Genomic DNA, 16,811 nt, shown 5'->3' on the forward strand with positions numbered 1-16,811 from the left:
TCAAGCCACAAAAAGCATTTATTGATGGATGAGGTCAGCAGCAGATGTCACTGTTGTTTCAAAGATCCAAGCAGAACATTGTTTTATTTGACGTCAGAGTTAGTGTCACTCGCTGATCTGAGAAACATGCAGCACATTAGACAGTTAGTTTAACAGTACACAGTATGGGTGCAGGGAGGAGATACTCTAAGCAAAGCACATCTAAAAAAATATTCCTCTGTGGACTCATTAACAGCACTCATTGCCTCTTGGAAGGTCATCATTGCAGCAATGCTAAAGCTGGACTGGTTGGGAGATGAAAAACTATAACCTGGAAAATGAGCGGGCAACATTCAAGGTTTGAACTGAGTATTACAGGAGTGTTTTTACAGACAACCAGCAGCCATTGTTTTTTACACACGTCTGAAAGAAGCCACAGAGACTTTGAAATGCTTCAATAAATGACCAGTGACAGTAAACATCCCATATGGCATCATTTCCTCTTCAGTTACATGATCAGTAAGGCAAGTGAAAGAAGTTCTGTAGGTTCATGGAGGGAATTCAAAGAGATGCATTAACAGCTGAACATAGAAAGAATCATCATAAAATGATTAAAGAGTTAGAAGTAGTCACAGCAGGCCGAACAGAACAGATTCAGCCCACTTTGACACTTTGTGTGAGAGCGGCATGACGGGAACAGTAAACATGCTTTATGATGAATAGGATCAGGTTAAGTGGTGTGTGTGCGTGTGTGTATGAGGGGATCAACAGATTCAGAACACCACAGCTTTTTTTTTTTTACTGTTAAGGATCACTGCCTAGATTTAAAAATGAAGGATGGTAGGATATCAATTTGGGACAATTTGTGTATGAAAAACGGTCCTGTAGAGCTCAGATTATCAAGAAACTACGGCCACTACGGCAAGAGAAAACACTTAAACTTCAGAGATAAAAGTGAGAGTTCTGACTTTAATCTCAGAATTCACGGAAAAAGTCCAAATTGAAAACACAGAAACATTTTTTAAGTTGTTTTTTCCAGTTATTCCCCTTTTGTAAGAAAACACCTCAGAACATTTCTCTGACTGGACAAATTACTGGTGGGAAGCCCAACAGTCAGCATGTTTTGAACACACACACACACACACACACACACACAAACACACACACAAACACACACACACACACACACACACACTTTTTTATTCCAGACGAAATGTTGTGGGGCAATGACAGAGCTGACTTTACAAGATAAAACAATGACAGAACTTTGAGTTTGGGATCAGCTGCATGAAAATCAGGCCCCTCTCCTTTGGAATCATCTACCAGTCAGGGTCTGGGAGGCAGACACCCTCTCTACTTTTAAGAGTAGGCTTCAAACTTTCCTTTTTGATAAAGCTTATAGTTAGATCTGGATCAGGCTTGGACCAGCTCTTAGTTATGCTGCTATAGGCTTAGACTGCCGGGGGAACTGACACACTGACACACTGGCATCCTATCTCACCCCCTTCCCCCCAACCCCCCATTACTTCCTTTAACTCTCCCTGTCCCATTAAAGTTACTAACCATAGACCTTTCTGGAGTCCTTGTGCTCCCTTGTCTCGTAGGTTCCTCTGAGCTGCCGTAGACGTCCTCCTGCTGTGGACGTTCCAGACTCCAGCTGATACGGACGTGCTGGACGCCAGCGGCAACAGCTACTACTACTCATCTCACCACTATCACCGCTCCCTCTCTCTCTTATTCTCCTCTATCCCTCTTTCCAGACCCAACTCGGTCGAGGCAGATGTCTGTCTAACATGAGTCTGGTTCTGCTCGAGGTTTCTGCCTGTTAAAGGAAGTTTGTCCTCTCTGCTGTAACTAGCTAAATACTGTGAGGTGCAATGCTCATGGTGGATTAAGGTGGGGTCAGACTGAGTCTTATCCTGTCTTGATGTTGGGTCTCTGTTCATAATTTAACACAGAGTGGTCTAGCCCTGCTCTGTTTGTATGATGCTTGAGATAACGTTTGTTGTGATTTGGCGCTATACAAATAAAGATTGATTGATTGATAGAGTACTGTGGTTCCATGATGTTGGGGGACCCACAAGTGATGGACTGAGAAAGTGTGTGTCTGAAATGATACTGAACATTAAAAACTCTCCTCAAGAGCCAAAGGAGTTATTTAACGTTTGTTATTGGCAGACTGAAAGAGTCAAATGAGCTCCTCTTTTGAAATAAAGTCTGACAGTGTTTGAAAGTATCTGCCAGAACAAGACAATTAACAGAATATTAAAAACATGACAGCAATATACCAAGAGCGTGGAAAGACACTGTCAAGGAAAGAATATTCAGATTTATTCTAAGATGTACCAACTATGACAAAACTGGACAGCTAACAAGTGCACAACTCACAAGTCACCAAAAGACTGCTCACGGTATCAAAGACTAACACGCCCTCTCTATGAGCACTGCATGAATACATGATGTTCACTCCAGTGTAGCTGCTAACTGTGGCAGTATATGAAGTTAGCAGTATCTGGGCAGACGGCTCGGTGCGACACATATCACATGATGGTCACTCTTTCAGGTGAAATCTGCACAGCTGAGCCCACAGGCTCCAGGCGCTTGCAATGATAACGACTGCTGTCCAGGCCTTTGCGGATCTGGTGGAGCTTGCGGGCCACACAAGGAAGCAGCATCAGAACCTTCCCCAGAATGACAAACACAGGCAGGGCCAGGGCCACCACAAAGCAGGGGGGCAGGTAGAAACGGTAGGCCTCCTCTTCAAATGCTCGTTTCCAGCCAAACAGCAGGCCATGGAAGATCGCTATGAGCAGGGCGATGTAGCCAAGAGTGGACTGGAGGAAACACAGGTAGAGTCAACATACAGTCACAACTCCTGTAATCATGGAGCACATGGAGAACGTTAGGGGGTAGATTAGCTACTTTGGGCACTTTTCGACAGCAGGAACTTTACCCCGGAACTACCTGCGTTTCGACCGGTGGACCCAGGGTCTAAATTTAGTTCAGGGGTAGATAATCCCCCCCTAAAATGCCCCTGCTAGAGGGGTCATAATTTCAAAGGTCCCGGGACTTTTGGGGGGCAGGGCCTGCAATGCTGAACGTGTCTGATTGGTAGATTAACCTCAGTGTTTTTATTCCTCCCTCCGTCCACAATAACATCACACACATCTGTGATTCTCTTGATTTCTCTTTCTTTCATTAGTTTTTATTTGTTCTATCTTTTTTGTATGTGTGTGTACTTTTCAAAAGAAGAAGCTGTGATTCTCTTGATTTAGCAGCTTGTAACAGTAGTCTTCTCTCAGCCCACCGTGAATGAGTCTCTCCCGGTGTTCTGGTTTTAAAAGTGACCCTGTAAACTGGGGACATTCAGCTGAACGTGTCAGTGTTTGTGGAGTTTACACAGCTGTTGAAACACAGAGGGAGTTCCTGGGAATGCAAACTAGTTTAGTTTTTATTAAGATTTCAAAATATCCTCATCAGATATATGAAGTTAAGGTGTTAACTTAGATTCGGGAGCAGGACCACGCCTAAACCACACCCTCAATCACCTGACAAGCCTTCTTAAACGTAGCCAGCCTACTCCAACTGCTTGTCCGTGATTCTTAAACCCACCCTCCCTCACCTTACTCTACTGCACTTAACCTATTTCCTTGTCCTCTCCTACTCAACTCGTGCTCGCTCCTTCTATGCCCTGTTTACTTCCAGGTACAACCTGGGTCAAGATCAGCTCCGGCAGGATGACGCTGAGACGGAACCCCCATCCTGAGTCTCCTTCTGCTGGGCACACCACGCACAACTAATTCATTAAATGTTCAACTTATGTCCTTGTGTGGCGTGGTCCTTGCTAGTGAATTAATGATGGTCTAAAGATGTTTATGAGGGATGCATCCGGCTGAGAGTCTCCAGTTAACAGGGTCGCTGTTTAAACCAAAACACCGGTCGATCTCTGCCACGGCTTTTTGAGTTCAAAAGGATTTTAAAGCCGTGTTGAAACGTCTTTGCTACTCGCGCTTATCTCCTCTCACGTGTTGATTCAGTGAATCCATCTGTGATGAAATATAGCACCATCTAAAACAGACCAGCTGAGTCTCTTCATGCTAACAGGCTAACTGTTGTGTTGCTCATAAGGATACCTGCCTGTCCGTCTGCATCTATGGTGTCATCTGTGATGAATGGCATTCCTCTTTGTGTTACTGCCCTCTACTGGTCTGGTGGTGTAGTGCATTTACTTTTTTTTCCTCCATACATCACTGGCCTGATTTACACAATCTACCCGGGACTTCAGCTCGCGGTCAAAACGCAGACAACAATGGGGGCACAGGAACCTTTTAGTTCAGGGTAAAGTAGTTCTGGGGGCTAAAAGAACCCGGAACTCTTGGTCCAAATGCACCTTTTATAACTTTTGGTACAGTATAATGAGCAGATAGGAAACATTACTCTGTGTTACAAACATCTGACATCTCTTTTGCAGTTTAGCAACCAATATATTAGTTTTGGTGACTCAAACCTTATGAGGTTAGTTATGTCTATTTCCATCAAGGAGAGAGGTTCACATGTCAACGTAGAAATCAAACTAAAAAGGATGCTTAATACATCCCAAGAACTTGCCTGAGAACTATAACATTATACATTTCAGAAATGAATTCAGTGTCAGTCCTTGACAACCTCTGCTATAAATGTGTGTACCTGGATGAAGCTAAACTCCCTCCAGTTGAGCATACTGTGGACAGAGGGAATGGAGGTGATAGCCAGAAGTGACAGGAGCCCAAGACTCATGATCCCAAAGGAAACGTACATCTCAACCCTCCACACCTCCTCCTCGTTCCAGGAGTTTTCCAGATTAGCATGAACCTGCCAATAAAGAGGATACTGAGATATTATTCACCACCATCATCATCCATCACTTCTCTTTGCATGCTTGGCCAGATTAACCTGCAGATCAGGTTGATAATGCAGTGGAGTTGATTGGCCTCTTATTATTAACAAGTGTGGTTTTACAGGAAGATGTGCTGGGGTTCAATTTAAGACATTATTTCAGTAAGACTGCAACAAGTCTGTTCAAGATAAAAATAATACAACATAAATAAAGAGGTCCTGCTGAGTCAACATGCCATACTATCAGACTCTTGACACACTCTGTCATGTATTTTATTCTAGAGAAAGAATCTAAAAGAAATCAACCTGAGTCTGTAAAGATTTCCAGGACGACTTATGAATGCAGAATATGAAACACCAAATGTTTGAACACTGTATTGGATTGTGTATTGCTACCATGTGCTCGGTTTGGGTGTTTTGTGAACTTTAGACAGTCTTTGTTTCCACTGAAAAAGATGGACTTATTTTCGATATGTATGTATAATCATTAATGGACAGACATGAACCTTGTTCCATCTTTATGATTACATTTCTGTTTGATGTGTTTATCATACAGGTTGACTCTACTGCCATGCAGACAAGTGATGGAGAGTCTACAGAGCAACAAGCTCTTAGATGACACGACTCAGCGTGACATGACACCACATGGCATGACATCATATGATATGACATGACTTGATATGACAAGACTTGACATGAGACCACATGTCATGATACAGTATGACATGACACCGCATGGCATGACACAACTTCACATGACACCACATGGCATGAGATGGATTGACACCACATAGCTTGACTTGACATGACACCACATGGCTTGACATGACACCACATGACACCACATGGCATGACTTGACATGACACCACATTGCATGACATCATATGACGTGACATGAACCAACATGACACCACATGGCATGACTTGACATGACAACACATTGCATGTAATCATATGACATGACATGGCATGACATGACATGACATGACTTGACATGACACGACTTGACATGAGACCACATGTCATGATATGGCATGACATGACACCACATGGCATGCCACAAATTGACATGGCATGTCTTGACATGACTTGACACAATCTAACATGACACAACTTGACATGACATAACTTGACATGACACCACATGGCATGACATGACATGACTGTCTTACATGACACCACATGGCATGACCTGAAATGACACAACCTGACATGACATGACACGACCTCAGATGACACCACATTACACAACATGAAACGACATGAAACAAGACATACTCTTACATGACATAACTTGATATGACACCATGGAATGACACGACACAACATGACAAAACATACTGTTTCATGACACAACATGAGATGACATGACATGACACACGCTGACATGACATGTCATGATCTGACATGACATGGCATAGCATGACATGACTTGACACGACACCACATGGCATGACATAGATTGACACCACATGGCATGACATAGATTGACACCACATGGCATGACATGACACCACATGACACCACATGGCATGACTTGAAATGACACCACATTGCATGACATCATATGACATGAAATGACTTGACATGACATGACTTGACATGAGACCACATGTCATGATACGGCATGTCATGACACCACATGGCATGCCACAAATTGACATGGCATGTCTTGACATGACTTAACACAATCTAACATGACACAACTTGACATGACATAACTTGACATGATACCACATGGCATGACATGACACCACATTGCATGACATGACACGACACGTCTTGACTTGACATGACACCACATGGCATGACATTAATTGACATGACACCACATGGCATGGCCTGAAATGACACAACCTGACATGACATGACACAACCTCAGATGACACCACATTACACGACATTAAACGACATGACTAGGATTATTTTTGATGACAGATTCCCTCATCTTTTGGTCACTATGATAAACTAGCCTAAAGTCAAATGTATCATCAGTATCAGTATTGACATGAAGTTAAGAGTATAACGTCCTACTGACCTGCTGGTATGCAGTATTTAGCAGCAGGTACCTCTCAGACCTCCTCATGGGCAGACAGACGCTGTAGAGAACATGGACAGCAGCCAGGAAGAAGCTGAGGAGGCCCAGCTGTTTCCGACTTTGTAGCCAGCCTTCCAGCCAGTGTGGGAAATGTCTGTATTTGGTCCCATAGTAAAGCTGATGGGCTGCTGCCAGCTGGCCTGCCAGGTACACAAGGGCCAAGAGAGTGATGGCGACAGTAGGAAGTGTTCGGTTCACCATCTCTATGGGGATCTTATAGAAGTCACTCTGCTTGTGTTTCACATAAGGGTGGATGATATCTCGTACAAAAGAGTAGGCAAAAAAGAAGATAGATAGGGCCACAGCAGCGAGGACGGGACCCTTCCAGCTGGGAAATAACTGTATCGGCATGGCCTCGATGTCCCGCGAGGAAGACAGAGCGCCCATATCAACCGGCTGGAAGTGGAGCTGGCGGGCAAGCTCCATTATCTGTTGTCTCGCCTTCATTGAGTCACTGCAGATAAACACCTACACAGAAGCCGGATTACAGAGAGGAGGAAGAGGGTGGATGAAAAACATGAGACTCAGAGTATTCAGCAATTCTTTTTTTCATAGGATTTTATTATCTTCCAAAAAAGGCTGCGTGGACCACTAGCAGCAATACTCCACTGAAACACATGAGGGCAGTGTGGTCTCTCTGATAGTCACTTCTCCTGTTGACCTCTTCACAGCAACTCAGAAGATATTATATTAATTTAGAGCTGATACATGTTGCTCTTTATCATATAGCAGTGGTTACAGGGAAGCTATGCAGACCTACGCGTGTGGGCTACACCGTCGATTCAACACAGAAGTATAAATCAGGCTATAGTCTTTATAAAATACACATTTCCTCCTGCTGGAATTCTTAAGAACCATAACGATATACATTTCAGAAATTCATTCAGTATCAGACAACCTCTGCTTCATGTGTTCGTACCTGGATGAAGCAAGCACTGTCTCAGGGTTAATTAGTCAGTCTGTTGTCTGTGGGAGTTCTGTATCGTTTTGAATTTGCTCTGAATTTGGATTAAATCCAGACTGAAGTCCTTTGTTAGAGAGCATGCTGTCTGAGTATGTTGGCTATCATCTCTTACAATACAGGAAAAGACATTTTGCTTCAAATATATGATATACTGAACACAATCCTGGTGTTACATAGTGCGATTAATGTCATTATGTAAGGACTGAATGTTACTTATTATAACCTTTGGAACAGAACCTGGACCCTATCACCCCTCTAGAACACTACTCTCCCAACATGCAGGCCTGCTGGTCGTACCTAAAGTCTCTAAAAGTAGTATGGGAGGTAGAACCTTCAGTTATCAGGCCCCTCTCCTTTGGAATCATCTACCAGTCAGGGTCCAGGAGGCAGACACCCTCTCTACTTTTAAGAGTAGGCTTCAAACTTTCCTTTTTGATAAAGCTTATAGTTAGAGCTGGATCAGGCTTGGACCAGCCCTTAGTTATGCTGCTATAGGCTTAGACTGCCGGGGAAACTGACACACTGACACACTGGGATCCTATCTCGCCCCCTTCCCCTCAACCCCTTCATCTCTTACTTTAACTCTCCCTGTCCCATTAAAGTTACTAACCATAGACATTTCTGGAGTCCCTGAGCTCCCTTGTCTCGTAGGTTCCTCTGAGCTGCCGTAGACGTCCTCCTGCTGTGGACGTTCCAGACTCGTCTCATCACTATCACCGCTCTCTCTCTCTCTCTCTCTCTCTATCTCTCTCTCTCTCTCTCTCTTATTCTCCTCTATCCCTCTTTCCAGACCCAACTCGGTCAAGGCAGATGGCTGTCTAACATGAGTCTGGTTCTGCTCGAGGTTTCTGCCTGTTAAAGGAAGTTTGTCCTCTCCTCTGTAACTAGCTAAATACTGCGAGGTGCAATGCTCATGGTGGATTAAGGTGGGGTCAGACTGAGTCTTATCCTGTCTTGGTGTTGGGTCTCTGTTCATAATTTGACATAGAGTGGTCTAGACCTGCTCTGTTTGTAAAAGAGCCTTGAGACAACGTTTGTTGTGATTTGGCGCTATACAAATAAAGATTGATTGATTGATTGATTGATTATCTGGATACTGTCTAGTGTTCACAGATAACTGTTCATGTCTGTGTTCTTGCAGTCTTAGAGGTCACGTCCTGCCTTGACCCCTGTCCTGGAGGTCAGTAAATGCTCATAAAACCCATGCAATCACCGAGCAGCACAAATGTTGTGTTCAGATATTTCTCATATTTGATTGTACCTGTGTGCTAGCATCTTTGGGGCAGCTCTGCTGCATAGCCCAGGCTGAAATGACATTGAAGCCTTTAACCACGATGGAGCCTGGCAGCAATGAAGCCAGATACTCAGCATTGGACTCTGGATACTGATTCATCCTCCTGTTGTTACTCACATCCACAAGAATCTTGCCTGCAAGTCAAAAAGACAGACACATGACTTCCTTTGTTCCAGACTTGAAGTAAAAGTGTTGCATCATAAACAAATATTGCACAAAGACATAAGGTGTTTGGAAATCAAAAGGAAATAAGTGTGGATATTATGATAAAAAACTGTTCTGTTAATATTGAAAGAGTTTTTGAAACCACATTTCTGGGAGTTGTGATTGATCATAAGCTAACATGAAACAACATAATGAATATATCAAGGGAGAAATGTCAAAGTCAATAGCAATCCTGTATAAATCTAGACACATATTAAATGATAAGGCCTTACATGTAATATATATTGCTCACTGATTGTTCCTTACATGTCTTACTGTGTAGCGGTGTGGGGATCCACCTATACAACAATCATAGATTCAATAGTGGTGCTTCAAAAACGAGCCATACGGGTTATCGACAAGGCTGATTATTGTACCCACACTGACCCACTATTTCTAAACACTCATGTTCTGAAATTCAAGAACTTATTCTTTTATAACATAATGCAAACAATGTTAAAAGCAAAATCAAGCTGACACTCTACAAAAGTTATTTTTAATTCAGGAGAGTGGATATGATTTGAGAAGTTTACTGTACAAATATCTAAAAAAGGTTTGAAAAGAAGAAGTGTTTCTGTTGTTGGGGTTACATTTTGGAATGATGCAAGGATAAAATAAAAACTTTCAAAAAAAGGGTTCGCATAGCAGTTTTTGAAGGCTATAAGTGTTCATGATTTACCTGTTTAGTTTAGTTGAGTTTAGTTTTATTTATGTTTTTGTTTTGCTTTGTTTGTGTTTGGTTTTGTTAAGTTTTATTTTTGTTTTGTTAAGTTTTTGTTTTGTTTAGTTAAGTTTTGTTTTGTTAAGTTTTTGTTTCTGATTTGTTAAGTTTTCTTTTGTTAAGTTTTTGTTTTTGTTTTGTTTTGTTTTGTTTAGTTTTAGACTAGACTAGACTAGAATAGAATAGAATAGACTAGAATAGAATAGAATAGAATAGAATAGACTAGAATAGAATAGACTAGAATAGAATAGACTAGACTAGAGTAGACTAGAATAGAATAGAATAGAATAGAATAGACTAGAATAGAATAGATCAGAATAAAATGTACTTTATTCATCCCCCAAGGGGGAAATTCAGGTGTTCAGATAAAATGATAAAAATCACATAAAATAAGTAATTCAGGTGTCTGTCAGCTCATCTCCCATTGGCTAGAGAGTTATGAAGCCTGAGGGGTATACTACGAAGCGAGTTCAACATATCCCAGATATCTTCTTCTGATCCAGCTTCACTGAACCTAACAAAGGAGATCGCACTAAACTGTCACACGAAGCTGGTTATCAACATGTTGAGTCAATCCAGAGTTACCCTGAGCGCGTTCACATGAACAGGGCGGAGAAGGCAACATGTGACCAATCACAGACACGGACAGTCTGCCGTCAGCACATCCACATGAATTTCAAACACTGCACTGATATTAGAAAAATATGAAGAAGTTAAACACACAATCCAGATTAACTTCAACACAGCTGAGTTTGAAACTTGAAGGAAGAACTGAGAGATAAGACAAAACCTGTTTGAATGAACTAATGACGTCTTATTTCTCATCATTAGTGCAGATATATCTGACTATAATCACTCTGTTTATTCATCATTAGAAATATCTGACTATAATAACTCTGTTTATTGATCATTAGATATATCTGACTATAATAACTCTGTTTATTCATCATTAGATATATCTGACTATAATAACTCTGTTTATTGATCATTAGATATATCTGACTATAATATCTGTTTATTAATCATTAGATATATCTGACTATAATATCTGTTTATTGATCATTAGATATATCTGACTATAATAACTTTATCTGACTATAATAACTGTTTATTGATCATTAGATATATCTGACTATAATAACTTTATCTGACTATAATAACTGTTTATTGATCATTAGATATATCTGACTATAATAACTCTGTTTATTCATCATTAGATATATCTGACTATAATAACTGTTTATTGATCATTAGATATATCTGACTATAATAACTCTGTTTATTCATCATTAGATATATCTGACTATAATATCTGTTTATTAATCATTAGATATATCTGACTATAATATCTGTTTATTGATCATTAGATATATCTGACTATAATAACTGTTTATTGATCATTAGATATATCTGACTATAATAACTGTTTATTCATCATTAGATATATCTGACTATAATAACTGTTTATTCATCATTAGATATATCTGACTATAATAACTGTTTATTCATCATTAGATATATCTGACTATAATAACTCTGTTTATTCATCATTAGATATATCTGACTATAATAACTCTGTTTATTAATCATTAGACATATCTGACTATAATAACTGTTTATTGATCATTAGATATATCTGACTATAATAACTGTTTATTGATCATTAGATATATCTGACTATAACTGTTTATCCCCTGAAAGACCAGTTATAGACCTAATATTTCAGCTGCAGTCCTGACTGTATCAAACTGAGCGCTGTGGTTAAAGGACTAATAAAAATGAGAACATGATTCAAAGTGATAAGTACGCACAGTTTTATATTTAATGCAGTAAAACGATTTCATCTGAAAAAAGGTACTTCAGACTCTGTTTATATATGATGTGAGGAAAGATAATCAATAACTGTCATCAGTATTTATATATAAAATCCTACAGGTAGACAAAGTGTCCTGCCCGTCTCTTCTCCACTGTGGGCTTGAACACAGTTCTGCTCCCTCCCCTCGCGATCAGCTCACAGAGCTCTGTGATCGAGTGAGCTGATTGGTCAGTGGGTGGAGTTTTCTACAAACTGATCTCTGATCCTGAGCATAACCTGCTCCGGAGCAGGTTAGGAGTTCAGCATGAGTAACCATGGTGATCTACCCTGGTAAGGAGTGAACCACCTTCGTAGTACTGAATATCCAGAGTTAACCCTGAAGTTACCTCGATAACCGCAAATCCAGCTTCGTAGTATACCCCTCTGACAAACTGTGGCCTTTCTGTAAGATCATCTGTGGTCCAGGAGACAAAGGAGGGGTTCACTCCTATCTCTTTGAGCTTGTCTCTGAGTATGATGGGCTGGATGGAGTTAAATGCACTTGAAAAATCAGAGAACAGAATTCTCTCATAAGCGCCAGGTTGTTTTTTTTATTTTGTTTTGTTTTGTTTTTATTTTGTTAGGTTTTGTTTTTGTTTTTGTTTTGAAAATGCAGGCTAGGCTTAAATAAGCATCATGCTTCTGCCTGGGCCTTTTCAGTCATCACTGGATGCACTACTGTTGTTTTATTGAAAATGTCTGTACTGTTTAAAATATTGTGTTATGTATGCTGACTGAATAAAACACTACTACAACATAAACAAATACATAATGAAACTAAGAGAACTTAGCACAAAGCAATGGTGACACTATAATAACTCTAAAAACATATATACAATATATAACACGTGTATAATCAATCAAGGAGCTTCAGCCTCTCACTGTCATGGTGCGTGTGTGCTGTTACAACTAGGAAGAGGGAGCACATTTCTCCAGTGTTAGCTTCTCTACACTGGCTCCCAATAAAATGTAGAATAGAATTTAAAATCCTTCTTTTAACCTACAAAGCCCTTAAAAATCAGGCACCCTCGTATCTTAAAGAGCTGATAGTGTTCTATTACCCCTCTAGAACTCTACGCTCCCAACATGCAGGCTTGCTAGTTGTACCTAAAATCTCTAAAAGTAGTATGGGAGGTAGAACCTTCAGTTATCAGGCCCCTCTCCTTTGGAATCATCTACCAGTCAGGGTCCGGGAGGCAGACACCCTCTCCACTTTTAAGAGTAGACTTAAAACTTTCCTTTTTGATAAAGCTTATAGTTAGAGCTGGATCAGGCTTGGACCAGCTTTTGTCATGCTGCTATAGGCCTAGACTGCCGGGGGAACTGGCACACTGACACTGGGATCCTAGCTCACCTTCTTCCCCCCCAACCCCTTCATCACTTACTTTAACTCTGCCTGTCCCATTAAAGTTACTAACCATAGACCTTTCTGGAGTCCCTGAGCTCCATTGTCTCGTAGATTCCTCTGAGCTGCCGTAGACGTCCTCCTGCTGTGGACGATCTGGACTCCAGCTGATACGGACGTGCTGGACTCTAGCGGCAACAGCTTCTACGACTCGTCTCATCACTATCACCTCTCCCTCTCTCTCTTACTCCCCTCTATCTGTCTTTCCAGACCCAACTCAGTCGAGGCATGATGGCTGTCTAACATGAGTCTGGTTCTGCCTGAGGTTTCTGCCTGTTAAAGGAAGTTTTTCCTCTCCACTGTAACTAGCTTAATACTGCGATGTGCAATGCTCATGATGGATTAAGGTGGGGTCAGACTGAGTCTTACCCTGTCTTGAAGTTGGGTCTCTGTTCATAATTTGACATAGAGTGGTCTAGACCTGCTCTGTTTGTAAAAGCGTCTTGAGATAACGTTTGTTGTGATTTGGCGCTATACAAATAAAGATTGATTGATTGATTGTTACCTTCGAGTAAATGCTTTAAGTCCCACAGGATGGAGTAGTGCTCACGGCGGATTGCCAGGAACACAGTGCTCGCCTTCCCCACAGCGTCTTCATGGTGTGTCACGTCCACCACATGGGGAAAAGACTGGGCTGCCAGTTTGGGATGGCGACTGCCCACCACCACGTGGAAGCCACAATGCAGTAGACGTGTGGTCAGGCACTTGGAGAAGTCACCTGAGCCTAGGATTGCCACGGTAGGCTGTGCAGGCTGGGCAGACAGGCGGAGGGTTCCTGAGTCTCCAAGTCCATTCTTCATGCCGTTGGACAGGATACAGGCCTTGAGGTGGTGGGAGGAGGAGGCCGTGAGGAACACAGGGCTCCTGCTGCCATCCGTCATAGAGATGATGTCCATCCTGGCTCCTTGTCTCTTGTTTTCTGTGGCGTTGTGTTAATAGGTTCTCAGTTGGTCTATGGGGAAAACAGAGACATTATCAAAGCACTTTATGTATATATATAAACACAGGTCAGTCTGATCAAAGTAACATGTGTTTGTGATTAGTTTTAAACTGTAACTGTAAAATGTTTACAACATTTGCATCACATGCATGGATGAAGTCACATTTCCATGCAAACATCTAGAGTCTCTGCCTGCCTAAATTCTTATGACGGTTAAAAAAGCATCATGCAGAAATATCTGACTACTGCACATATGCCTTGAGAAAACATGTTCACACACCCTGACAGTGAAGGTAGCATAGCTGCCTGCATGGCTGAAGTTCAAAAGATTCAATTTCCATTGATTGCCAACTTTGGCGGTCATCTTTTTTTTTACATTCAGTGAGTTTCAAATGCTCTCCAAACAGGTTCTTTTGGTCTTTATACTGTATATATATATTCATATATTATATTACATCTTTATATTGATTATGTTATAATATCAATTGGGGGGACATTTTGCCTTAATTGGATAGGACAGCTGAAGAGGGAGGACAGGCCGAGGGGAATCAAACCAGCGTCTTGGTTAACCTGTAGTAATACATGAATGACTCAGCTTGAAGAGATTTGTGGAGGTGATGCTGGATAACACAGAAATCTACCTTACAGGTATGATATATAGAGTTGATCAGACATGGACATGCTTTCGTATGCCCCATGACTTTGTGGACTGCCATCTAAATCCTCCAGCTGAGCATTGTGCTGCTCCCCATCAGGTTTCTCAGAGCCCACTGATCCTCTGAGCACTACAGAGAGGAGCTCTAGAGGTTGGAAAACACGAAGGAGTTATAGTTATACAGTTACATAGTGAGGCTCAGGGTACATGTGTCTATATTAGAGATACACCGACTGATCGGGCCAAGTAATGGCATTTGGAAACGACTGGCATCAGCCAATGCCTGCGCTCACGAGGCTGATGTCACTGTTAGCTTTTCTAGATGATAACAGGTTTTCCTGAATGCAGCATACCAAATGTAAAACAGCTGCTGGTTAGTGTTGTTTATTACCCGGCTCTCTTCAGGTTGTGTAAGAAGCTTGATTCTGATTGGTCTAAACCCCTTGACAGCGGTTATTAACTTTCACTAACATGATCAACACCAGAGACAAACTGATCACACGTCATGTCAAATCAATCCACAGAGAAGAGTTCAGACACATTTAGCTTCTGCTTGTTGACACCATAGACCGTAAGGTGAGGGGAAACCGTTAGCTTCTGTTAGCATCATATTGGTAAACAATGTGGCTAAAACGTTAGCTTCTTTAGCATGTTAAATCAGCAGGCTACAGATGTTTCCCTCTTGGATCCTATCCATCAATCTGATGAAGGAGTGGAGCAGGTGAGAGAAACTTTAGGTTAGTGATCTCTCCAAAGAAAGTTAAACCATGAGCGGTGGTGATGATAGCAGCAAGGTTCAAAGTTGTGACATTAGTTTCTTTTTAAAGGTGTGTGAACCACAGAGCTCAGAGAAGAAGGAGAGCTGAATGAGGTTTCATGTTCAATCCACCACAACAGGCAGAGAAGAATCCATCACCATGGAACGATCACTGACGAGGAATCACTGGGACTATTTTTAAAAACTGTAAGCATAAATCATTTAAATCAATAAAATCATCTTTAATCAATGATTTTAACAACGTGTTTGGATCTTAAGGTAGTAGCCGGGTAATAAGCAGGATCATGTATAGTTAGCAGGTTGTTATGGGAAAAGAATCCCTTTAGGGTGAGACAAGACCCTGACGCTTCAGCGGCTGGGTTGTTTTGTTGTGAACACTAGCGCAGAGAGAGAAGACTAATTTCTATTTCTTTGTGTCAGGGTCCTGCTCACCATACATCATCCCTTACTTATAAATCCTTGATTCTGACATAAAGTGATATTCTGAGATCTACATGTGTTTCTCATGAATTCAATAAAAATCCATCTAATCTGTCACGCTCATCGACTGTAAATAAAAAGGTCACGCTATGATAACCATGTATGGTGGATTCTAATGTGCATGGAATAAATGATTTATACATGGCTTCTTCTCCAAATGTTTACCCTGTATTTCCTCTATTTTCATAACTATAAATAGCTGGACATAAATTCTGAACTCCCTTGTGGCAGTTTTTTACGGAGTCAACTACTTTTCAGTCTAAACGTTCAGCAATTTGTGATTATTACCCAATCTGTGATCTGATTTCAGCATTATATATCCGCTTTTGGTATTGGCTAATTATTGGCATCGGACACTGAAAAAACATATTGGTGGACCACCAGTCATATATGTACAGAAGAGGATTAGGGCCACTGAAAAAAAATCATAAACAAATTTCTTTTTTTAATTATTGGGGTTAGGGTTAGAATAAAAAAAAAAATCAGAATTCTGACATTTTTTTTTGTTTCAGTGGCCCTAATCCTTTTCCGTACATATATGTCACAGGGTTTCTCCCAGAAT

At 41.1% G+C, this 16,811-nt stretch overlaps 1 protein-coding gene across 1 annotated transcript; it reads right to left on the reverse strand.

The window, feature by feature from the left end:
* steap2 (STEAP family member 2, metalloreductase) lies at nt 1-14,352 on the reverse strand. Its single transcript, XM_034705922.1, has 5 exons — nt 13,902-14,352; nt 9,179-9,345; nt 6,894-7,421; nt 4,666-4,830; nt 1-2,813 (listed from the first exon to the last, which is right to left on the reverse strand). The coding sequence occupies exons 1-5, from the start codon at nt 14,290-14,292 to the stop codon at nt 2,520-2,522; spliced, it is 1,545 nt and encodes a 514-aa protein (XP_034561813.1). The 5' UTR covers nt 14,293-14,352; the 3' UTR covers nt 1-2,519.
* Nucleotides 14,353-16,811: the final 2,459 nt, after the last annotated feature.

This window comes from Notolabrus celidotus, chromosome 17, assembly GCF_009762535.1.
Source record: "Notolabrus celidotus isolate fNotCel1 chromosome 17, fNotCel1.pri, whole genome shotgun sequence".
Classification (NCBI taxonomy): Eukaryota; Metazoa; Chordata; class Actinopteri; order Labriformes; family Labridae; genus Notolabrus; species Notolabrus celidotus.